The 24,779-nt window shown below is 62.7% G+C and overlaps 1 protein-coding gene across 1 annotated transcript; it reads left to right on the top strand.

The window, feature by feature from the left end:
• Window positions 1–4,066: 4,066 nt before the first annotated feature.
• Window positions 4,067–24,002, top strand: FOXO6 (forkhead box O6). The gene is made up of 2 exons (XM_051856643.3): window positions 4,067–5,107; window positions 21,922–24,002. Exons 1-2 carry the CDS (start codon window positions 4,694–4,696, stop codon window positions 23,185–23,187), a joined length of 1,680 nt encoding a protein of 559 aa, XP_051712603.3. The 5' UTR covers window positions 4,067–4,693; the 3' UTR covers window positions 23,188–24,002.
• Window positions 24,003–24,779: the final 777 nt, after the last annotated feature.

The raw sequence follows: 24,779 nt of genomic DNA, 5'->3' as shown, positions 1-24,779 counted from the left end.
GCCCTAGGCCCTGGAGACACAGCAGGAAGACCTGCGGGTTCTTGCTCTCAGGGAGCCGATTCTACTGGGTCGCCCCTGGCAGGTGCTCCGCAGGGACCGCACCTGGTAAGAGCTCCATGCAGCTTCCATGGGCCCACGTGCAGAGCTGGCTCGGCTCCCAGGAGGAGCCTCTTCTGGCACTAATGCTCTACTCCTGGGGTGGTGGTACAGCCCCCGGCCAAGGAAGACGCTAGGCCCCGGGTCCTTGGGCACCCAGCTGCCTCAGGAAAGCCCTCCCACAGAACTCCACCTGGGGCATGGTGTGGGGAGGCTGCCGAAGGAGCCCTCCTTGCAGCCCTGGCCCCTCCACCCAGCCCCACCCACTTCCTGACACTGTCCCTGTCTGGGCCAGGCCTGAGCCTGCCCTGGAGGCGCTCCCAGCTGTCCTAATATCCCCTCTGGCTTCTGCAGACACTCCCCTTTCCGCCCCCGGGAGGCCTCTCTGGGCACCCAGCCCCGCCCCCTCCCTGCCAGAGGTGTCCCCAGACATCACCCCTGTGCTATTCTTTTTTTCCTGACAACTGTGGCATCAAATGTCAGCCAGGCTCTGCCCAGCACAGGCAGGCTGTGGGCTTCCGAGAGCCATGTCATTTGGGGAGGGGTCCTCCCCAACTCCCCACGCAGGGTGCAGGCCAGTAAGGTGGTCACAGTCTGGCTCTGCTCCTAACGTGCCATGCCGCCTCCAGGGGACCTCTTGCTGCCCAGACCCTCTCTGTGCACATGGAGGAGAGGCAGCCTCGACTGCTGTCATGGTGGGGGGAGGGGCATGAGGATCCGGGACACAGGCACATCCTGTGAGAGCAGCAGCAGCCAGTCCTGGGAGCTGTCTTCCAGATGGGCTCTGGAGGAAGCCTTTGGGGGTGCAATGCAGCTACAGCCGTCAGATCTCAGCGAGAGCCTGTTCTCCTGTCCTCACTTGCCCGGATTGAGCCTGAGAGCTGGCACCGAGCGCTGGGGAAGCGGGCACTGCGGGCCCTGACAGCTCAGCAGTGGCAGCGGCCGCAGTGGTGGCAGGGGTTATTCTGAGAGCTGGGAGGGGCTGGAGCTCAGCCTGGAGGAGGAAGCAGCAGGGAGGAGGCAGATCCCGCTGGCCCCGGGTAGGGGGTGTCTGCCCATAGCAGCATGCGTGGGTGGGAGGGCTGGGTGCTGTATGCTCACCCTCTTAGGACATGTGCTTCCCCCACTCAGCTCCTCCTTGGATCCCAGAACTCCAATCCCGCACATACCCCAATGTCCCTGCTGGTCTTAGGGTGTGAGCAAGCGAGTGTGTGTGCACTGGAATGTGTGCTGGGTGCCCAGGAAAGCAGTGTGGAGGAAGAAGGAATGAAAGTGTAAGCCGGGCGGGACCTGCTGAGCAGCGCGTGAATGTGGGAGTGGTGGGGAAGCTGCCTGGGAGCGGGGAGTAGGTAGTCAAGTAGGGAGGTGAGGGTCTGTGTACTCGGGACGTGCGTGGAAGGCACAGGGCACTGTGCGTGCACCATGAGAACAGGCAGAGCCGTGTGCACCGGGGGAAGGGGAGGTGCGTGTGTGCATGGACACACTGCAGAGGAGCAGCCAGTCTACCAGGCACTTATTCTCAGCCTGCTGCTGACTTTCAGAATCGGATTTCTTATTTTTCTAAAAAAAGATTTATTTATTTATTTGAAAGGCAGAGTTAGAGAGAGAGAGGGAAAGACAAAGAAGACAGAGAGAAAGATCTTCCATTTGCTGGTTCACTCCCCAAATGGCCACAACAGCTGGAGCTGGGCCAGTCCACGTGGGTCTTCTGGGTCTCCCATGTGGGTGCAGGGGACCAAGCACTTGGGCCATCTTCCTCTGCTTCCCCAGGCACATTAGCAGGGAGCTGGATGGGAAGTGGAGCAGCCAGGACTCCAACTGGCACCCATAGGAGATGCCGGCACTGCAGGTGGCGGCTTTACCTGCTACGCCACAGCGCCAGCCCCCGGATTCAATTCTTTAATCGTCCGCTGAAGGTGGTGTTATCCTGATACCCACTCGTAGAGTAGGAAACAGTGGCTTTGAGCAGGTGGGGAACTTGCCCCTGCTCCCGATCACTGTTATACTGCCTCATAAAGAATGTGTGTGAGCAGGGGCTGAGCCATGAGGGAAAAATGTCAGTGTGCACCAGGGAGTGTTTGAGTGTGTGTGTATGTGTGTGTGGGCTAGGAGTGCCAGACATGGGCCCCACAGGAGAGTCCAGGCAGCAGCTGTGGATGCTGGGCGGGGCAGACCCGGGCAGAGCCTGAGTCAGCTTCTAGGACATCTCTGCCAACCTGGCTTCGCAGCCTCGCAGTGTCAGCCTGTGCCAGGGCCCCCAGCACAGGATCCTCCCCACTTGGGTGCGGCCGCCGGCAGGCCTGTCCCATAGCTCAGAGTGAGACCCAGGCTGAAGTCCGCCGGGAGGCCCCTCAGTCTCCAGAGTACCTTAGGATGCAGCCCCCAGTGTGGCTGCCCCTGGCAGGGAGGGCCCAGGAGGGCTGTGGGAGGGGGTCGTGTGACTCTAAACAGAACCACCTGGAGGGCGTGTATATGTGCATAAGGGGAAAGGGGTGCAGCCAACAGTTTCTGCGACCACCCTTGCCTTCCGGATGTGAGTCAGGCAGATGCCACGCCAGGCATCTGTAAGCTGGGCCTGTTCCCACCCTGGGGGGGGGCAGGCAAGGAGGGGGCCTCCGTGCCCCCACCCCCTTCCCCCTCTTGGCACCACTCCTCCGTCCTAGGCCATAAGGCAAGCATTTGCGAGAGAGGGGCTGTCTCCCACGCGTTGGGCTGGGCCCTCCCACCGCATCTCCAGTGGCTCTGCAGCCCCTCGACCAAGCAAGGCACCAACTGGCAAGGGAGTCGGGAGCTGGGGATTCCAGGCCTGCCCACACCGTCTGGGCAAGTCACCTCCCCATTCCAGACCTTGGCTGAAGATTGGCAAAACTGGCCAACGGGGCTCCAGCTTGTGACATGCTGAGAACAGAGATGTGTGCTGGGGCCTGGGATTAGACAAGATGCCAGGGTTGGGTGGACATGTGCGCTGAGCTTGGAAGAAGGAGTCTCTCCCACAAGAGCCTTGAGGAAGGGAAAGGGTGTTGTAGGCAGAGGCTTTACCCCAGATCAAGGCTGGCAGGTGCAGTGGGGCTGGGGGACCCAGCCTAGCACCCTGTGGGCTCTCAGCTGGCCTCTGCCTCCTGAGGCCACGTGAGGATGTGAGTAGTCTGTGCAGCATGGACCTCATTTGTCTTAGTCGCTGCTCCTGCCATGTGCCTGGACAGCGCCTGGCAGGTGCATCAAAGGCGGTCAGCAATGACTAAGAAGCACTCTCCCAACACTGAACTTCGGGACCAACAGGAGAACCTCCCAAAGACTCTAAAGCAGTGCTTTGCAAAGTGTGCTCCCTGCAAAGTGTGCTCAGTGAGCTAGCTGGAAACGCAGCGGCGGCCCCGGCCCAGATCCACACGCAATGCTTCTAACAAGCTCTCCGGGGCTGTTCTGCCGCACGCTCCACTCCGAGAGCAAGGGCGCTCCAGCTATGACCACGGCCACCATAAGAGCCCATGAAGACCCCACTTGCAGATGGAAAACCTAGAATCCTGGCTAAGTCCGGCCTAGAACCCAGGTATTCTTGCCCCTCTCCTTTTCCCTAGCTCAGCTTAGGGCACAGAGAGGAGTGCGTTCCTGCATCCCGTCTGTCCGTCAGGTTCCTGGAACCGAGATGCGGAAACATCAGGGGTCTAGAAGCGGAGGGCGGGGCAATCCTCCCGGGGTAGTGGGCGGGGCAAGAGATCAGAGCCCCGCCCCTCGCCGTTGCCCCGGGAAACCCCGGGTTGTAACAATAACCCGCTGACGCGCTCCGAGGAGGGGCCTCGGCAAGTCTGTGGGCGGGACAGTGCCGCCGCGGACCAATGGGAGCACGGAGGCCCCCGCCCCCGCACACCCCTCCCCGAGCGCCGAGCAGGGGGCGGGGTCGCGCCCGCCACTCCTCCCCTGCTCCGTAGGCGGCGCTGTTGCGTCCAGGGGCTGCGGCTGGGTTGCCCGGAGCAGGGAGCTCCGCGCACCCACCCCTCGCCCGCAGGCGGGGCACCCAGTCGGGCAGAGGACTCCGCCGCCGCCGGCGAGCAAGCCCCGCCCCCTCCCGCGCGGGGCCCGCCCCCTCCCCGTCCCCCGCCCATCCCGAGGTGCAGCCGGCGCTGAGCGCGGCAGGCGCGGGAGCGGGCGCTGGAGCCGGAGCGGCGGCGGCATTCACGGGGCGGCGGCGGCGGCGCGGGCTCCGACACGGGCGCGGGCTCCGGCATGGTGCAATCCGGCCTCGTCCCGGGAGAGCGGGGCCCGCGCGCGGGGCCAGCGCCCGGGGAGCGGCGGCAGCGGAGGTGGCGGTGGTGGCTGCAGGCGCAGGCAGGCGGCAGGTGCTAGAAGCGGGGCTGGGCGAGGTGCGTGCCCGCTGGGCACCGGGGCCGCCGCCCCCTCACTGCCCGGGTCTTTCCCTCGCTTCGTGCTCGCCAGCGCGTCCAGCCCCCTGCCTCGGCGCCCCGGCCCATGGCGCCCCGCGGTTGAGCCGGCGCCGCCAGGGACCCCTCCCGCGGGCCTCCCCGGGGCGCGCAGATCCCGGAGCTGCCCGCCCACCCTCCGCGGAGCCTCCCTCCCTTCCTCGCCCGAGCCGGGCGGGACCATGGCTGCGAAGCTGCGAGCGCATCAGGTGGACGTGGACCCGGACTTCGCGCCGCAGAGCCGGCCGCGCTCGTGTACCTGGCCCCTGCCGCAGCCCGACTTGGCCGGCGACGAGGACGGAGCGCTGGGCGCAGGGGTGGCTGAGGGCGCCGAGGACTGCGGGCCGGAGCGCCGGGCGACGGCCCCGGCGATGGCCCCAGCGCCGCCGCTGGGCGCGGAGGTCGGACCGCTGCGGAAAGCGAAGAGCTCCCGGCGGAACGCGTGGGGGAACCTGTCCTATGCCGACCTCATCACCAAAGCCATCGAGAGCGCCCCGGACAAGCGGCTCACGCTCTCGCAGATCTACGACTGGATGGTCCGCTACGTGCCCTACTTCAAGGATAAAGGCGACAGCAACAGCTCGGCCGGCTGGAAGGTGGGGGCGTCCGGCTGGGGAGGAGGCCTGGGGACGCTGCTAGGCGCCCCTGGGCCCGGGGCAGACAGGCGGGAGGGGCGCCCTGGAGCGCCCTCGGGGGTCACGAAGTGCGCGCCTAGGGCGTGGGGCTGGCGCGGACAGGCGGGGGCGTGCTGGCAGTGGCTGGTGCGTGCCCCCTTGCGGGGAAGGATGCCGGCGGGAGCTCTGGTGGGGTGACGGGGCAGCCGCTGTGAGGTCCTGAGGAACATCCCGGTTCTTGGGAGTAACAGAGGAACCCATTCCCAGGCTGTGGGGCACTGGGGAGCCGGCGGGGCTCCCGAGTTTGCTTCGGGTTCCCCGTGTTTTGCCCACTGCACCCCGACACTCTCCTTGAAAAGCTGGCATAGTGACTTGGGGCCAGGCGCTCTCCCTCCCAGATCTCCCCCACTGCCTGTTCTGGAGCTGGCCCCAGGGTGAGGAGTGCAGAGACCGCGGACCGCGGGCCCAGTTCTTCTGTGGGTGCCAGGAGTTCACTCTGAAGCACCCACCCACCTGGGTAGGAACTCGGGCAGGTGGTGCAAGTTCGGGTGGGCCAGCTGCCCAGCACCCTCTACCCTGGATCCGCATTGGGGGGGACCTGGTGATGACCACTGTTGGCAAGAGACTAGGGTGCTGAGGGCTGGGGATCTGTCCCCGCTCACTCCAGGCTGCCCGTCTTCCACTTCTCTGGCTTCCTGAGCCCAGCTGCATTTAAGGGTTGGGGGAGGCGCAGGGGGACCTCTGGGACACTTCCCCGCCAGCCAGTGGAAGGTGGGGGAGCCATTTTGGGCGAGGACAGGCCCAGAGGCCTGGGGACCCAGCTGCCCCTCTGGCTGTGTTGCTGGAGAGTGGGTGCAGCAGGTGCCTTTGGAGAGGGGGAGGTTGAGGGGGTCTGTGGGAAAGGGGGGCCTCTGTGAGGGAGGCGGTGGGGGGCATGCCCAGTGGTGCCTGCAAGCCCAGCCTGGTCAGAGGAAGGAGGTGTGCCCCTGGGGGAGGGGGCCTTGTGGACATGGGCAGCTCTAGGAGCCCATGGCAGCCTCGTGGGGGTCGGGGGGCCCTGGCATTCTGCTCCCACCTCTTTCCCTGCACTCCATTCCCTGGCCTGCCTTGCACTCTTCACTGTAGAGGCACTCACTGTCCTAAAGGGTGCCAAATCAGATGCCTCCTCCAGGAAGCCTTCCTTAATCCTTTTTAGCTTAGGACTTCCCCTTCTCTGGCCTGCTTCGTGCCTGTGGTGTGTCTAGTCGTCTGTGTCTTGTCTCATTTTTCCCTCCCTACCCTGTGCCCACAGAACTCAGCATAGCACCTGGCACTGAGAAGCCACTGGTACAGGTCTGGTATGAGTGACTGGTGCTGGAGGTGTGAGGCCAGAATAGGCCAGGAGGGCTTCCGAGTTTCAGCTGGGCTTGGTGGGTTAGGGAGGTTGGGGGCAGATGGGAGAAGGGCATTTGCGGCAAGAGACCCCGAGAGAAGTGGGGTCACTGAAGCTGTCTGGCTGAGCTCTGTGCTGGGTACCTCCCACGTGTTTCGTGTTCTCAGGGTCCAGGGCTGGGCTTTAGAGAAGGGCACTGAGGCCCAGAGTGGAGGCGTGACCTGCCACAGCTCCCACCGTGCTGGACTGGGAGGCTGGACCCCCACCTGCCACCTGGGGATGTCCCCCCCCCCCCCCCCGCCCCGGCCCATGGAATCTCTGGAGCAGAGTCCAGCTGGCAGCTGCGGGCGCAGGGGGCGCTGACGGCCCATGAACTGGGGCAGGCATAAGTCCCACAGCGTGGCCAGGAGCGTGCTGGGGAATGATGTAGCGCCGTGAGCTGGTTTCTCACGTGGAGAGACTGAGGCCCTTCTCAGGGCATCAGGGAGCCGCGGGCCTTGGACCGGGCCCAGGTCTCCAAGCCTGCCTGGTGGATGCGGCTCCCACTGCACCACACTGCTGGGGACATGCTGGCTGTCCCTGGGCCTGTACTCCCAGCTTTGGGCAGAGGCATTGAAGACTCAGGGCAGGCTTGGGCTCCTGACCTAGTCCCTGCTGAGACCACCCAAGCACTGGCCTGTCTACCCCACCCCTCCGCCAGCTCCCCCAGAGAGCCTCCTTCCTCTCCTTCCTGGAGCTTCCTGCCCCTGGACCCCTCCCCCATCCCCAGGGAGTTCCTCCAGGGGTCTGGGGGAGGGGCCGTCTGCAACTCCCAGCTAATCTCTGGAGGACCAGGGCTGAGGACACCCCAGGTGCCAGGGCTGGCGCCAGGTCCATTGTGCCTTCCCCCACCCCTCCCCCACAACAGTGTTGCACTTGAATCCCTGGGGTTTACCAAACCCCATGCTAAATAGGGTGGGGGAACTAGTAGGGGAAGGCATTGGACCCGCCTTCAGGGTTCAGCCAGTCCCCACCCCCAGGCCCTGTGGTTTGCAGACCAGAGAGGCTGGGCATGGGTGCCGGGAAGGTGGGCTAGATGTCCTGGGGAGCTGGGGGCCTTCACAGAGGGGCTGGCACTTGCTCTGAGCTGCCAGCTGCCTGCACTGGGGCGGAGAGAACCGGGGAGGTGTTGACTGCAGGCAGGGTGGAATTGTGCATGTTGGATCTGGGGGATGGTTTGGGTGTGCCAGGCTCCGAGGCGTGGCCGGGAGGTGGCTTGGGAAAGGTGGAGCGGGTCGGATCGGGAAAGGCCAGCATGCCTGGCCTGTGCCCTGTGGTCTCATCTACCATGTGGTGAGGTAGTGCAGCCAGGCTGGTGACGGAGTGGAGGAGGCGAGGCCCGCAGGAGGCTCAAGACGCCTGGAGCAGGCTGTGGCCCAAAGAGAGGCTGGACTCAGTCCTGGGCAGCCTGTCAAAGGGAACCGGCCTGTTGCCCTTGGGACAGAGGGTCTCCATGCGGAGGCTCAGGGCTTGGACAGCAGGTTACCCTCCCACTGCAGGTCCCAAGAGCATGGCTGTCTGGGTGGAGCCTCCCACTTTCCCTAAGATGCTGCACCCCCACTTTCCCCTGCCCTGGCCTCAGGAAAGCCACCTGTGCCCTTCCGTGTAGTGCCCCTGCGGTTGCTTTGCCCGCTTTTGTGTTTCCTGGCTGCCAGCTCCATGGGGAGCTCCCAGGCCTGGCCCAGGTGACTCTGGTTCCTGTCCCCAGGCTGGGTGGGGAGGAGCGTGGTGTATGGGGACTTCCCTTCTCCCTCAAGCCCTGGAGCAGAGGGGGTGCAACCCCCATCTGGCCCAGTAAGTTCCGTGGTTGGGGGCCAGGTGGGAGGGCTGATGTGCAGGCCAGGCGCAGGGTCCCACTTCAGCCCCCCTCTCTCCAAAGCCACCCCTGCTGCTCCAGCAGGGCTCCATCCTCCTCCTTTGTCCTCCGGGGATCCCCAGCCCCAAGGGCTGGTGGGGGTGCGGGAGGAGGCGGTGTGAGCCCGGCTGGGGGGTGTCCTCACCCTCCTCACTGCACGAGCCGGGGGCTGGCAGCTGCCCGCCTCCTGGGCACGAGCCCGTGCCAGCCGCTCCTGGCACAGTTGCTGGCACGCCCGGCAGACTCCCACGGCCACCTGCTCACACCCACCCACGGGCGCTGGCGCGCTGTGGGCCCTTCCGGCTTCCTGGGCCTCCCGCGCCCCTCCCCTGCCGCCTGCCTCAGCGCCCCCTCCCCAGTCCTCCGCCCTGCGGACACCCCCGCCCCCCCCGCCCCCCTCCACGCTCCTCTGCTCCGCCTCACCGCCAGCAACTTGGGGCGCTGGGGGGTGGGGCTGCTGGGAGGGCCCCCGGACTGAGCGCTCTGCGCAGGGGAGGGGGGACCTGGAGGGAGGGCAGCCCACAGACCGACCGACAGACAGGCGGGGTGAGGCCCCGCCTGCCACCTGGCGCCGCTCCAGCGGGACGATGGCGGGCAGCGCCGTGCCAGGCGGTAATTGCAGACAGACTAATTTAAAGAGATGAGACGGTTATTTTTAACTCGCGTTAAGGTAATGAACGGCGCGGGGGGTTTGCGGGTTCGAAAGTTCAGCGCCCCCCACCCCCCTCTCTCTCTGGGTCAGGTCCCGCTCCCCTCACGCCCTGAAGGCGCCCCCCTCGGCACTGACTTGGGGGTGTGGGCTGAGGCACAGCAGAGGCCCTGCCAGAGGGACGCCGGGGCTGAGAGCCGGGCCGCACAAATCCTCCCTGGCTTCCAGGTGGCCAAGTGGCTCGCCCGGAGGTCAGGAACCTAGGAAGTGACAGCCCTGGAAATTGAACCCCCACCAGCCCCCAGGCCCAGGCTTTCCTATGCCACTGGGCTGGGTAGAGCTTGTGTGTGGACTTGGAGAAGGCTGGGGGCTTCTCCCTGCAGCCCACCTTCCCCTGCCTTTGAGAGGCAACTGGTGATGGCCGCAGCTGGGGCTGTGTGCTGTCAGAGTGGAGGGGCGCCCTGGGTTGCAGGTGTGGAGGTGAGCCTTGGGGTTGTGGGTGCCTCCGCTGCAGCAGGGGTGCCCTCCTCACCTGCCTTGCCAGCACCTCAGGCGTGGGTACCAGGGAGACAGGAGGGTGGGGCTGGGCATACCCCTGCCTACACATCCTCCCGCCTCCACATGGGCCTTTGGTTCTCCCAGGAGAGAGAGAGTCGAGGAGCGGAGTGCCCCTTCTGTGCCGCCTCCCCCAGTGTCAGCCCCCTTGGACACCTCCCAGTCACTGGCCACTCACCTCCTCTGGGAGTGCACACTGTGTAGCTAGACAAGCCCTAAGGCTGTTAGGACTTACTTCTGTCTCCCGGCCCCTCGCTTGGGGTGTCCTGGTTCAGGCCTTTGGGGCCACTTGAAGTCAGCTGTGGAGTCGGGTGGTGAGAGACTGGACGGAGCACCTGTAGGGCAGCTCTGCCCATTCTATGCTCAGGAAGCTCACCTGGGTCCTAGGGGCTGGTTCTTTCAGTGCTGTGACTTCCAAATCCGCAAGTTCTAGAACCATGAGGAGATCACTGTCCAGAGGGCACCCAGTACTAGGAGGACTTCTGGCAGGTGGACATGTGGGAGTGTAGGTGTGGATGGACTTGAACTTGGGACTTGCTTAGAGATGCCTACGGCGGTGTCCAGGTGGTAGACATTCTCTGGGCACAATGAAGGGAGTGTGCCTGGCAGCCCCAGCTGGCCCCGAGAGCAGGCAGATGGGGGGTTCAGAGTGCTGGGTGAGCATTAGCTCAGGCTCTGGGCCCCCGGGTAGGGTGCTCAGGGGGAAGCTGGATCTGGAGCGCCCCCCTTCTCCTGGCACCCTGGTTACCGTGGAAACCAACTCCTGTTTGGGAGGGTTTGGCTGTCGGCTGCCTCTCCCCACCCCCCAACCCATATGTGGAGGTGGGAGGGGGGCCAGGTGGTGTGTGGGGGAGGGGCCTCCCACACCCTCCCCCCAGGGCCTCCCTCTGCAGAGAGAAACCTTTCTGGTGTCTAAGGGGGGGATGCCTCTCGCAGGAAGGGGAATGGGAAGGGACTTTGCATCTGAGTACCGGGCAGTCTGTTGAGCACCTCGCATAGCACTCATTTTCTGGTTTCATCCTCCCTGGATCCGGACCAGGATTCATTGATAGCCCCATTTTGCAGCTGAGGAAATGGAGGCCCAGAAAGATGAAGTCCCTTGGCCAAGGCAGCATAGCTAGGGCGAGGCAGAGCCCGGGCTGAGATGCAGGCCGGTCTGTTTCTACCGCATTTGTCTCTCAGTGCCAGGGCTGTCTGGGCCCCATGTACCGTACAGCCAGCCCCCCTGTCGCTAGGTGCTCTCCTGCTCTAGCACCCTCTGGGCTTCCTCAGTTCTCCCGGAAGCCAGCCAAGCCTGAGCTGCTCTGTTTGGATGCCTGGGCCCCTCCTCTGGCCTTGTCCAGGCCACTTGCCCGTCTGCCTCTGTTCTCAGGCCACCCTCTCACTGCCATCCTCACACCTGCCACTGGCGTTCTCAACCCCACCCACTGCCATTGTCACCACTCACCGCGGCAGCCTCCGCCTGCTTGGCAGGTCCCTTGGGACACCCCTCAGAAACTGGGAGGGGTACTTGGGTGGCTTGAACAGACACGTGCCTTCCTAGTGATTCTGGAACCCAGCAATTCTCTTTCAGAGTCTCTGCCTCACATCCTTACTTGTTAGAAATGGCTGAGAAAAAAGCTAGAAGTGTTTTGTAGACGCTTTAGAAATTTTATTTATTTAATTTATTTGAAAGGCAGAGAGGGACAGACACAGAGAGAAGCATCTGCTGGTTCACTCCCCCAAGAGGCCTCAACAGCCAGAGTTGGACCGGTCTGAAGCCAGGAGCCAGGAGCTCCATCCAGGTCTCCCACATGAGTGGCAGGGACTGAAGTGCTTGAGTTATTACCTGCAACTAACAGGAAGCCGGAATCAGGAGAAGAGCTGGGACTCGAACCCAGGTACTCCAGCGTAGGATGAAGGCAACCCAAGTGGCATCTTAACTGCTTTACCAAGTGCCCATGCCAGCTGGAAGCTTTTTGACCACACATGGCCCCAGTTCCCATCGCAGAGCCTGTATCAGGCTCACAGGTGGGCTCTGGGTCTATTGTAACAGGTGTTTTTGGTGAGGGGTCCTTGTGCCTTAGATGGTGGCTTCCCTGCCTTCTGCTTCTCCCCCTCACCCCCCAGTATGGGCTAACTTCTTCATTCAGGCTGCCCAGGTTCACCCACTCCTCTCCTCATTCCTTTTGAGTCTCCCAGAGATTTTCTTTTTTAAGATTTATTTTATTTATTTGAAAGACAAGAGTTACAGAGAGAAGGGTGTGGTGGGGGAGGGAGAAGCAGAGAGAAACAGGGATCTTTCATCCACTGGTTCACTTCCCAAATGGCTTCAAAGGCCAGGGCTGGGTCAGATCAAAGCCGGGAGCCAGGAACTTTATCTGGGTCCCCCACATGGGTGCAGGGGCCCAAGGACTTGGGCCATCTCCCACTGCTTTCCCAGGCCATTAGCAGGAAACTGGATCGGAAGTGGAGCAGCCAGGACTCAAACAGGTGCCCATATGGGATGCTGTCACTGCAGACAGTGGCTTCACCAGCAAGACCACAATGCCAGTCCCTCACCCAGAGATTTGAATCCCGTGTAGTCAGCTCCAGGGGCCGAGCACCAGCCCACGCGTGTATCCACCCTCATGTCTTAGGAATCCCCTGTACTGGACTTGGAAGGAGATAAGGGGCCACAGCCAGGCTGAGGTGCTCACTGCGGGCCCTCTGGCTGCAGGAGGGAGGGGCCCTAGGTGAGAGTCCCCACAAGCCTGTCTGGAACTGCAGACACAGACAGTCACAGCCCTGCTCTCAGATGTCTCCCTGGCCAGCCACGGACACAGGAGCCTGTGCACAACCCAGTGCCATTTGGTCCAGTCCTGGGGCTTTAGTGTGACACTTAAGAGCTGGCCACCTGCCCTGCCAAGCCCTGTGGCCAGCCTCCTGTGCCCTGACCCTTGCTTTAGCCACACTGAGCTATTCCATCTCAGGATTCAACCTGCCGCTGCCCCCACATGCATTCTCCCACGTGATCTTCACGTCGCGCTGTGGCAGTGGTGTTGTTCCTGTCCCATTCCACAAACAGGGAATCAAGAGGTGTGGACAGAAGTGAAACTCCGGAGGGAGGCTGACTCCCCTGAGCCCAGTGTTCTGGCCAGGCCATTCCAGGGCCCTTGGCTTCTTTGATCCCTGTCTCTGCTGCCCTCTGAGGGTGTCTAGCCTGGGGAATGGCCCTGGGTCCTGGCCTTACTTTCTGGACAGAGAGGTCCCTGAGGGCACGGGCAGACCCGCCTGATGTCCTGGCTGATGGCAGCGTCCTCCATTCACGAACAGGCGGAGCTGCTCAGAGGGAAGCTGGACCCTGACCTTGAGGTGCCCGAAGGTCCCGCTGCAGAGATAAGAGGTGGATAAAAACACTCAGGGCCAGGGTGGACAGCGTGACGATGAGCTGGGGGAGAGCAGGGCTTGGAGGAAAAGGAGGGGGACGACAAGGGCAAGCCCTTCGGGGCTCCCAGAGTTGAGGCTGGGGAAGCCAGAGGAGGGCAGGCTCAGGAGCTGGCGCTCCTAGCTGTGGGGCCTCAGTTTCCTCCTCCAGGAAATGGAATAAGAATAGGATTATGCCCAGCCTTTGTTGTAGGGATTTCACTCGCTGGCCAAGTCCACAGGAAGTCGCCCTGGGAGAGGGCACCCCGACCCCCCAGAGACACTGAACTCGGTGTGTGTTGGGGGAGTGGGGGGAGGTCTTCCTGTCCCTGAGCCCAAGATGTCCACACTCAGGATGTCCCAGCTCCCTCCTGTCTGTAGGCTGACCTGCTGCTTTCTGGCCCCTGGGGCCTTCCCCATGGCCTCGGGTGGCAAACAACACAGCTTTTCTGATTCCCACTTTTATACGGTTGAAAGAAGTGGCTTACTCGGTGACACCCTTGAATGCAGCCGCTTGGACGCCGGCTTCCCTGGCAGGTTGTGTGACCTTGGGCATGGCCCTTCCCTGTCTGGCTCCGAGTTCCCCTCCCCCAGCCCTCTGGGAAGCTTTGAGGCCTCCTCCTCCTCCCTCCTGCCCCTCCCCCTGTCCTCAGCTGGCCTTGCCACCTCCTCCTCTTGTAACTTGAGCTGGGGCCTGGGGGAAGGGGCTTGCCCTCTGCCAGAGGCACCTGCCAGCTGAGCAGATGTGCGGGCGGGAGGCCCCTGGCAGGGGATAGAGGTTCTCAGCCGGCCAGGCCTGGCTGGGGCAGCAGTGCTCAGCATGCCCGGCCGTGGCCTCTGGCTTGTGCCCCCCAGAGCTTGCCCTGGGCACTTGTTCACGTCTCAGTGGGCACTCGTGGCTCCACACGTCCCCCAGGGACGACCTCGCAGTCTCTAGGAGAAGCCAGGTGGCAGAGGAGGGCTGGTGCCCTGGTCCGGGTAGGTTGCCCTGCACTCTTAGAGCCCCTTGGCATGGGGACAGAGGGCCAAGGGCGGCCACTGGTGGGGGCAAGGCCAGTGTCTGTGCTGGTGGCCGTGCCCCTGGGAGAGCAGATGGTTCTCTTGGCGGAGTGCCTGCTCCCCCCACCCCTCGCCCCAGGAGCCAGCCTGCGGGGCTGGGGCACAGCTGCTGGGCCCTCCCTAGAGCTGGGCTCAGGGCAGGGCTGGGTGAGGTCACTGCAGCTGCGCCCAGGGCCTGTGCAGGGGAGTAGGGAGGTGCTGCCGTGGGAGCAGGGAGGGGTTCAGACTGAGAAGAGAGACTGGAGGGAGAGGTTGGAGTGGCTGTGCTTTTAGGGGTTCTGTTTAATCCTGGGTGAGGGAGGGCAGGGTTTGTGGTGGGATGCTGAGCCAGTGTGGACAGTCCCCACCTCTACTCCAGTCCCACACTGGCCTTGACTTTCTCCTAGAGGCACTTTAGGGCCAGGGAAAGGGCAACGGCTCTGGGTGCCAGTGCCTGCACCTCCACTGACACTGCCTCACCTCAGGCAGATTTTTCTCCTGGAGCCTCAGCTTCTCATCTGTAGAATGGGGACAGTAAAGGACCTCAGAGGACTACAGAGGTTCAGAGAGAGGATCGTGGATCACTGTGCCTGGCACATGATCAGTGTTCAGTGGATGGCAGTCCCTTCCCTCCTGGCTTTGCTGGATTCTTCCATGGGACCAGCAAGCGCTGAGGAAAAGCAGGGAGGTGGCAGCGGCAGCAGGACTCCAGGGGACGCTGAGAGGGAGGGGGCTCAGGCAGGACTCCAGGGAGCAAGGGTAGGGTCTGGAGCTCATGCTGAACCAGGCCGGTCTCCTGAGGGTCCGGCTGGGCCTCGGAAGTGCCACCCTGGAGCTATTTGTGGTGCTGAAGGCTGCATCCAATCTGTGGACCACTATGAACCAAAGGATTGTCCTGGAAGTTCAAGGAGGGAAGCAGACCTGTGCAGGGGCACTGAGGTGGGAGCAAGGACTTCTGGGGTTTCAGGAGGGGGCAGCGAGTGCCAGCCAGCTGGCCTTGATGGGGGAGCAGGAAGTGGTGGAACAGAGAGAGGGACAAGGACAGAGGTACCAGGTGTGGGCGCCCAGGGTGGCTGGAGGCCCAGTGGTCCTTTAGGGAATGGGCTGATGGGACTGGTGGGCATCAGGAGGCTCTTCAGTGCCAGCCTGGAGGTATGCTCATTGCCTTGGCTGACAAGGAGCCAGGAACTCTAGAACAGGGGCGAGCTCCACCTTCTGATGCTGGGTGTGGGGCTCAGTTCTCCTTGGGGGAAATGCCATGGCCTGACCTTTGTCCTTGCTTTGGACATTAATTTCTCTTGGGCCCTGGCTGCCCTCTCCCGTTCCACTCACATGTGAGCACCTGTGGCCCTTTGTCCCGTCTACCCCTGCTCCACTGCAGACCTTAATGCCAAGAACTGGCACATAACCTCAGGTCCTTGAGGTCTTCCAGGTCACCCCCTCTTCCACGAAGGCCTTGTGGAATGAGCACCCCAGTTTCACCCCAGGTGTCAGGGCAGGGAGCCTCTGGGGAGGCTGTGGCTCAGTCACAGGTTTGTCTTTCTGGGGTCAGAGTCGGATATGGGGCTGCTCCTGCGGCTCTGAGACAGAAGGGGATGAAGTTCTTGACCTTGGGGGTCTCATCCAGGCCCCGTCTCTCCTTGTGGGTGTTAGGAGTATTACCCCCTTTACAGGGAAGCCTGGAGTCACATGGGTGACATTGAGATTGCAACACCTGCCCTTGGCTGCCTTCATACAGCAAGGGAAGGAAGGAGAGAGGAGATGGGAGTCAGAGGGGGTCAGAGGTCCCACTGTAGCCACACAGGTAATCTCTGTTCTGGCGGGGGGGGGGGGGGTGGTAAAGACAGAAACTGGGCACCTCACCAGTGGGGAGGGCTGGTCTCCTGAGGGCCCGGCTGGGCTAAGGTTTGACTGTGACGGAAGCTGGAGAGGCATCCACACCTGGCCGTGGCCGTGGGCTTCGATAGGCAGGCACAAGACCCAGGACTGAACTGGCTTTGGAATTCAACAGCCCTATGAACCAAAGCTGGCTCCATCCCTTCCCCCTCTGAGCTTCCGTGTGCACCCACGGTTTCCTGCGTACGGGGTGGTTGTCGGGATTGAAAGAGCCTGGCCTGCCTCTGGCGCGTAGTACGGTCTCCAGCTTCCCTGCTTGCACCGGCTCCCGGGAGCTGAGCACGCTCAAGCCTTCTCACTTCTGCACACAGTGAGGGCCTGCTGGCGGCTTCACATTGGCAACGCCGGGGGCATCCGTGCCACAGAAGCCATCACAAAGCACCAAGTCAGCTGGATTCCTTTCCTCCTGGAGAGCTTGTTGTTAAACGTTTACCAGCACAGCACTGCAGAAAGGCTAACCGTCCCTGCCCCTGATCGTGGGCGCTCATGAGAATCCAGCCTGTGGGCCTTCCTTAGCCCTAGTGGGGACAGAAGGGAGGTGGGAAAGCAGTGGAGCTCTGGCTAAGGCTGGGAGACCTGGAACTCCAGGTCTGTGCCCTCTGGGTCTGGGGAGACGGGATATGGTTGTAGCATCAGGCAGCCCAATGTAAGCAGAAGGCAGCAAGTGACTTGGTCCTTAGGGACTTAGGTCCCTTCTTGCCACCCCTCGCCCTCATCCCCTGAGATCTGGAAGGCTCTGGCCAGAGAAGTCAGACTGGATGAGGTTGAGCTGTCAGCGAGTGAAGCTGTGCTGTGCGGAGAAATGAGCCGGTACCGGAAGCTGGCGAGGTTGCCCAGGCGGGGGATGAGGTGGTACTTGGCGGCGGCGTGGATAAATGAGGTCCTGCTGTCAGGTGGTGAAGTGCACGTGCAGAGGAGGTGACGTCCTGCCCGACCAGTCAGTGGCACGGGCAGGGAACACAGCCGTGCCACAGCAGGAAGGGGAGCGCCGGCCTGGAGAATAAATGAGGGTGTCCTGCTGGATAAATGAGGGGCCCCGTCAGGTGAATGGAGTGCTGTTAGCAAATGAGCTTGTACTTGCGGGATAAATGGGGCGGGGGTGCTGGATGAATGGGGGCGTGCTGTCAGATGAATGCGTTACTGCTCATGGGCGCGGGGTGTCCTGGGAATGGATGGCGGTGTCCCGCGGGATGGATGAGCTGCCGCCGCCACATGGATCAGGCCCGGGCCATGTGCGAGGCACCCGTCAGCAAGGGCCAGGCGATCCTGTTCTACAGGCACTGGAATGGGCCCCGGGCTACAAGAGAGAGGTTTCCTGGGGTGCAGGGTGGGCGCTGTGGCTCGCTTGCGGGCCCTGCCCCACCTCTCAGCGACCCCCTGTCCTCCCGTGGTCCCTTCTGGGTGTGGCATCGCTCTTGACTCTCCTACCTCCACTGCTGGTTTCCCTTCCTGTCCTGTGTTCCTGTGGCTCAGCCCGGTCTGGAACAGCACGTGTTGTGTGCCAGCCGCACTACCCAGGCTCTTAGTGCTCCCCAAAGCACAATGTCACTCCCCTCCCCGCCTCATTCATCATATAAGTGCCTAGTGTGGACCAAACACATGGGATACAGTAAGAAAAAAATGGACAAGTATCACTGCCTCCACGAGACTTACGTTCTAATACCATAAGGGTAGCCAGATAATAATTAAAACAAAGGATAAATAAATTGTATTAATTTAGAAAATAATAATTGCTTTGGAAAAAATTAGAACAGGGTAAAGGGGCCAACAAATGGTTTGAGAAGAGCAGTTTTTTTTTTTTTTTTTTAAGATTTATTTATTTGAAAGGCACGTTATAGAGAGAGAAGAGGAGGGGGGAGACAGAGAGAGAGGTCTTCCATCCCCTGCAATAAATGGCTGCAGCAGCCGGGGCTGGGCCAGACCAAAGGCAGGAACCAGGAGTTTTTTCCTGTCTCTCATGTGGGTGCAGGGGCCCAAGCACTTGGGCCATCTTCCACTGCTTTCCCTGGTACACTAGCAGGGAGCTGGATCAAAAGTGGAGCAGCCAGGACTTGAACCAGCGCCCGTATGGGATTCTGGCGCTGCCGCCCTGAAGAGCAGTTTTTTGAGTAGGGGGCAGCAGAGGTCTTCCTGCAAGAGGTGACACCTGAGCCAGGACCTGGTGGAGAGCAGAGAGCTCTGTGGGTACCTGAGGACAGGTGGGACCATGCCTGGTGAGCTGGGAGAACAGGAGGGAGACGGAGGCAGAATGGGGGCTATGGAGGGGCTCGGGATGAAGGCAAGGTCTTTGTTCATTACTCAGGGACATGCAGGGCATCAGAGGAGTCTGGGGAGGCCTGAACATGATCCCCGTTCTGTAAAGGGTCCCTCTTGCTGCTCGAGTGGAAGCAGGGAGCTGAAGAAATGGGGCTTCAAAGAAAATCGCTCCAGGGTTGCGCCATTCCTGGGTGCTGCGGCTGAAACTGGAATCCAGATCCAACACCAGGGCCCATGCCGATTACCCTGCCCCAGCCTCTGCTCCCTGGGGAGTGAGGCCCCGGGGCGTTGGTCTCCTGGCCCATGATCTGATGGAGTGGGGACCTATTCCACTTTTCCCTTGACCCCCAAATGGCCTCCTTGGGGCCCTGAACCAGGGAGGTCCCATCTCCCCCAGGAACGTGCTCCAACCCTGGTGGAGATGTGGGAGGCGTGAGGCCCCAGAAGCCAGGCCCGGCTCTGGGCACCAGGGGAGCCTGGGCATGCCAGGGCCCAGACTGTGTGGTGGGTTGCTAGGCGACTCTAAGAGCGAGCCCTGGTTACTGCTGCCTGGCAGAGGCATCTCCCTCACCTCCTCCATGGCCTCTGGCCTCCCAGGAGGCCTTGCAGGGGAGTCGGAGTGGTGATGAACACTTGCTACTGGGTCTTGGTGGGGAGCTCTGATGGGTTCTGAGCTGTAGGGCCTGTGCACACCTGGTATGGAAACCAGCGTAGCAGTCTGACGCCTAGGCCCTCACCCAGCTCTGAGCCGCCTCCCTGGGCGGCCTTGAGCAAGGCGTGCCACCCCATAGGTCTCCACTGCCTCCATCACCATGAGGGCGGGTGCCCATGGGCAGGGTTCTGGTCCTCCCACCTCCACCTGATGGCTTGAGAGTGCACGGCTAAGTTTTGCATATGGTTTCCTTTACAAAGAGTGCTACTTCCTGTGGATTAGGTGATTCTGGAGTTTTCAGTGTCAAATTGAAAAAGGTCTCATAGTACAACTGGCCCATCTCAGGAGGGGAAACTGAGGGCCAGGGAGGAGGAAGGACTTGGCCTGGGTCAAGTTTGATGGAGTGGAAGGAGCACCGGGCCAGGTCTTACTCCCTGCTCTGCCGCTGGGCCCTGTGTGACCCTGCCCTAGTCCTTCCTTCTTCCTGCATGGCCCAGCCATGATTTCAGGCCGGGGCTTGAGCTAGCACACCTTGGTGGTGATTTAAAACATCTTTGTAATTGTTTATAAAGAAAGTGCACATATGTTATGAAGTAGATACAGAAGCCCCTTGAATCCTTAAAAGGAAGTCCAGGAGTTGGAGGAAGCTTTGACCTTGCAAGGTGCCCCAGTGCCTAAGGAGAGTGCACATGGGAAGCTGGAGGAGCCCTGGAGCAGTGGCTTCCCAGGATTCTTTGGGAATTCTAGGGCCCGTTTCCCTCTCCCGTGTGGAACCCATGCCCATAGAATCAGACGAAGACCCACCTGCAGTCCAGGCCTGGCCCTGGGCCCAGCAAGCCGTGGGGCTACTCGATGTCCCTGAACCTCACTCTCCTCATCTGAGGACAGGGGTCACAGTCCCTGACTCGTGTGGAGTTTGCCAGAAGCATTATGTGGGATAAAGCCTTAGCACCCCCGGGGCTGAAGATGGTACCGACCAGGTGCTGGTCCCTGGTGCTGTCCCTTTCCCCACCTCCAGCACTCGGATCTAGGGTGCAGGTAATGACATTGATAAAGAGGAGCTGCCCGACTGACTTCCACCTAGACAAGTGGGGTGGGGGGAGGTGGAGCCTCTGAGAAACGAGACAGGCCTGGGGAGGAGAATGGAGGCCCCCAAGGACCCTGAACACAGGTGTGGGGGAGGGGCTGAGGAGCCAGGTGCAGGGGCGGGAACAGGGAAGGGCATACTACCTAGGGGAGCACCCATCCCTGGAGGTCAGCTCCCCTCTCAGGGTCCCAGGAGAAGGCAGGCGGGGTGAGGCAGGCAAGCGCCAGCTGTCACCTCTCACGGCTAGAAAGTGCCAGAGACAGGGAGCCTGGCATGCTGAAGCCAGGTTAGGACCTGGAGCCAGGGGTGAGGGGCAGAGGGGCCCTGGGCAGCCAGAAGGACCTCTCCTCCTGAGACCGACCGGTGAGCAGGAGGCTGGAGGCAGAGCCCTCCCCAGGGCATGCAGCTGGGCGGATTAACAGGTTAGGAGCAGGCTGAGGAGCTGGGCAGAGCTGTGTGTAGCTGGCATCGCTGCCTAGCCTTGGGACCGTGGGCAGATTACATCATGTCGAGGGCCTCGGTCCCCTGGGAGAGGAGACAGGCAAAGCCAGTTTCCCAGAGTTGTGGGTGCCGGGCACAGCCGCACTCAAAACACAATGTTAAAGAGGTGCGGACAGAGCAGGTGTGCGTGCGGGGTGATCTGCGAGGTGAGGTCCGGGCAGAGTGGGGGCGTTCTCTCCATTTATGAGCACCTGGTGTGTTCCCTGCACACACTCTCTTGATGACCTAGCGGCCTTACGAGGTGCCTGCTAAGCCTGGCCCATTGTTTCTGTGTAGTCCACTGAGGCCCGCAGGGATTGATGAACAGCCCATGGTCACAGTTAGGTGGCCAAAGGGCCAAGCACCCTGCTCAGCCCTGGGGTGTTGCACAGCGATGCCTGAGCAGCAGGTGGAGGCCCCAGAGGTGGGGAGCAGGTCAGTGGAGCTGAGGGTGCCCCTGCCTTCCCATGCCCACATCAGGCCATCGCAGGCAGTGGCACAGGGGTGCACTGGAGGCTGGCACGGACACCAAGTAATGCTGGGTGGCAAAAGAGGAGGTGATCATCAGCAGAAAAAGCAGTGCTGTGTGGCCTTGAGCAAGCCACAGCACCTCTCTGAGCCTGGGTCTTGTTTGTTCATGGGGATAATGCTACCTACTTTGTGGCCCTTTGAGGGCAGTGACACGCAGGTGGCTCAGGAGAGGGTGGGCTGCAGCCCAAGAGGTGAGCTGAAGTGGGGGCTTCCTGCAGGCAGGAACTGAGCAGGGCTGGGGTCTCCATGGCCAGAGGTTGTCTTTTGAGGGGTCTGGTGGGATCCAAGGCCTCTGTGGAGTTCACAAGCGCTCAAGGGAGTTGGGGGAACTCTCTGGAAATTCTTGGACCATACCCACCTTGGGGACCCCCCAGCCCTATTCGGCTTTCCCTGGCCAAGACCTCCCAGCAAAGGGTTAACAGTCTTCTCTACCTGCAGTTGCATTTTAAAGACACAAAATTAAAGCAGGTAATTTATTCTCCCCACACACGAAAGAGCAATTAGTTCTAAACAGGGCTTAATCAGTCACCGCGAGATTGATTTCTGGAGCCCTGGGTTTTCGGGCTCCTGGCGCCGTGCCAGGCTGGGGAGGGAGGGGGCCGCCAAATGAGCCGCAGCGGTGTGAGCCCTTACATAATCTGCTGGGGGCCCTGGCAGCCCGGCTGGCCCCACGTGGGGCTGGGCTGGGCCGGGGAGAAGGGGGTCCTGCCCACCGCCCGCATGTCCCTGCAGTCTCATGAGTAGCCCTTGGGGTGGCCATGCCTGCAGCCACAGGCCGGGCCACCGCGCCAGCGCCACCCTCTGGGCGGCTGGGTGTGGGTGGGGTCGGCTGGGGTTGTGGTTCTAGGGTGGAGGAAGGAAGTTCAAGGGGTTTATCCGACGTGTTACTTACACCTGCCCTTCTGTCCCTCCCCTATTCCCCCCCATGCACCCTTCCGTCTTCCCCACGCCTCCACCCCCAACCTCGCCTCTTCTCCCCTCTGCCCCTCTCTCTGGCCACAGAACTCCATCCGGCACAACCTGTCTCTGCACACCCGTTTCATCCGCGTGCAGAACGAGGGCACTGGCAAGAGCTCGTGGTGGATGCTGAACCCCGAGGGCGGGAAGACAGGGAAGACCCCGCGGCGCAGGGCCGTGTCGATGGACAACGGAGCCAAGTTCCTGCGCATCAAGGGCAAGGCAAGCAAGAAGAAGCAGCTGCAGGCACCCGAGCGGAGCCCGGACCACAGCCCCCCGGGCGCGCCTGCCCCAGGGCCAGTGCCTGTGGCTGCCAAGTGGGCCGCCAGCCCAGCCTCGCACGCCAGCGACGACTATGAGGCGTGGGCTGAGTACCGCAGCGGCGGGAGACCTCTCCTCGGGGAGGCGGCCGAGCTGGAGGACGACGAGGCCCTGGAGGCCCTGGCGCCGTCGTCGCCGCTCATGTACCCCAGCCCCGCGAGCGCGCTGTCGCCGGCGCTGGGCGCGCGCTGCCCAGGGGAGCTGCCCCGCCTGGCCGAGCTGGGAGGCCCGCTGGGCCTGCACAGCGGCGGTGGCGGCACCGGGCTGCCGGAGGCCTTGCTAGACGGCGCGCAGGACGCCTACGGGCCGCGGGCCCGCGCCGGGACGCCCGCCTACTTCAGTGGTTGTAAGGGCGGCGCCTACGGCGGGGGCGGGGGCTTCGGGCCGCCGGCGCTGGGCGGGCTGCGCCGCCTGCCCATGCAGACCATCCAGGAGAACAAGCAGGCTAGCTTCGCGCCGGCCACCGCGCCCTTCCGCCCCGGGGCGCTGCCCGCGCTGCTGCCGCCACCGCCCCCAGCGCCCAGGCCGGGCCCGGTGCTGGGTGCGCCCGGGGAGCTGGCGCTGGCGGGCGCGGCCGCCGCCTACCCCGGCAAGGGGGCCACCCCGTACGCGCCGCCCGCGCCCTCGCGCAGTGCCTTAGCCCACCCCATCAGCCTTATGACGCTGCCCGGCGAGGCGAGCGCCGCAGGCCTCGCGCCGCCCGGCCACGCCGGCGCCTTCGGGGGTCCGCCGGGCGGCCTCCTGGACGCGCTGCCCGGGCCGTACGCAGCGGCCGCCGCCGGGCCGCTGGGTGCCGCGCCCGACCGCTTCCCGGCCGACCTGGACCTCGACATGTTCAGCGGGAGCCTGGAGTGCGACGTCGAGTCCATCATCCTCAACGACTTCATGGACAGCGACGAGATGGACTTCAACTTCGACTCGGCTCTGCCGCCGCCGCCGCCCGGCCTGGCGGGCGCCCCGCCGCCCAACCAGAGCTGGGTGCCGGGCTGAGGGCTGCTCCCATGCCCCGGGTGCCCCCGGCCCGACCCCAAGGGGCCGCCGTCTTCCCGTCCTGATCCCTGGATCCCCCACCCCCGACCCGGCTCCGCCGAGCACGCAGGAGGCAGCCCCCGCCCCGCAAGAAATGACCCTCAGAAGTTGGCCACTGAGGGAAGCGGGAGGGAGGTGCTGGGGCATCTCCATTTCTGCCCACCTCCCTCCCCGCCCCCTCCCCCGGGCTGCTCTCCAGCTGGGAGAGGAGGCCAAATTCCGGGATGGGTGCGGTGGGGAGGTGGGGAAGAGCACGGGGGCCACCTGGGTGTCAATGCTGGTCAGGAAGCCAACTGGGAGACGGGGCAGGGGGCGTTCGGGAACCTTCAGTTTCGGGTGGGAGCATCACCCATCCCTGCTGCAGTCTGACTCCCAGCCTCACCCACCGGAAGCCGGCCACCCCCCAGCCCAGGAAAGCTCTTCCCCACCATCCAACGACCGCCCGCCCACAGTTCAGCCTCCTTGTCCCGTCCTTGTTGGCCCTAGCCAGGTCCCCCACTGCTCTCCTCAGTACTGGTCTCAGCCCCTCCAGTGGGCCTCAGCTCTGGATCCACTCCCAGCCTGATACCCCTCCCCGCACACCAGTCCCGGCCCCTCTCTCCCGTATTTATAAGTGTGCGGTCGGGGCGGGCGGTGGGCGCGGCGTCCCCGGCTCGTATCGTAGGCAGTGTACCGTGGCCGTGCCGTCAGCGTGTGCGTGTGCGTGTGTGCCGTGTCCAGGCCGTGTAGAGTGCATTGTACAGCATATTTTCATGAATAAAATTGTTTTAAATATTTCCCGCGCTTTGGGCCAGGGGCAGGGCAGGGTGGGGGAGGGACGGTGGAGGGTGATGGGCCGGCATCCTGGCCGCTTTGGGGGCCCCCTGTGGCTCAGCGGCTGCTGTGGCTGTGTGTCTAGGTATGCCTCAGCATTCACTGGTGCAGCTCTGCTGGGGGCACATAGTGCCAGAGTTCAGGACTGTGGTCTGGGGAGACCCTGCACCTGTTTCTGTGGCCAGGTGCAGGCGGAGTGCTTATCTCCTGGGGGTAGTTCTGGTGGGAATTTGCCTCAGAAATTGGTGGAGGGGGCACCGTGTTTCCTGTGAACCTGTTAGAGCCAGGCCCCATGTTGGGCATGATTTTCATACCCATTGTGCCGATGATAAAACCAAGTCAGGACCTTGAGAAGGTGGAGTGGGGATGGTGAAGAGAGAAGCCTTTGAAGCTGCAGAGACTTCCATTGGGACCATTCTCCACCGCCTGCCAGCCGGGTGGCCTTGTTTTCCTAGGCTAGACTATAGGGCGCGAGCACCCGTCTCCCAGCTCTCATGAGAAGAGTCTGTGAAGTACTCAGCACAAGTCCTGCATGTATGAATTCTTTCATGGGGGGTTTAGTGAGCACCTGCTGTGTGTCCCTGCTTACTCCAAGAGAGCAGCCCTTAAGGCCCTCCTGGGTTGTGGGGCCTGAAGAGGAGTAAACAGGGGATTATGGATCAGAGCTGTGATGAATGCAGCAGCTGGGGGCAGTGGTGGGGTGAAGGGTGGGCGGAGCTCCTCCTGGATGCAGGAGGCAG

Source organism: Oryctolagus cuniculus, chromosome 7 (assembly GCF_051225735.1).
Source record: "Oryctolagus cuniculus isolate XC-2025 breed Fujian yellow rabbit chromosome 7, ASM5122573v1, whole genome shotgun sequence".
In the NCBI taxonomy this organism is placed as follows: Eukaryota; Metazoa; Chordata; class Mammalia; order Lagomorpha; family Leporidae; genus Oryctolagus; species Oryctolagus cuniculus.
Note: the sequence above shows the minus strand (reverse complement) of the source record. Positions and strands in the feature narration are given on the sequence as shown.

Excerpts from the sequence above, each read along its gene's own strand:
- FOXO6 (XM_051856643.3), top strand. The coding sequence starts at position 4,694 with ATGGCTGCGAAGCTGCGAGCGCATCAGGTGGACGTGGACCCGGACTTC. Across the intron at positions 5,108-21,921 it reads ACAGCTCGGCCGGCTGGAAG|AACTCCATCCGGCACAACCT; the intron begins GTGGGGGCGTCC and ends CTCTGGCCACAG.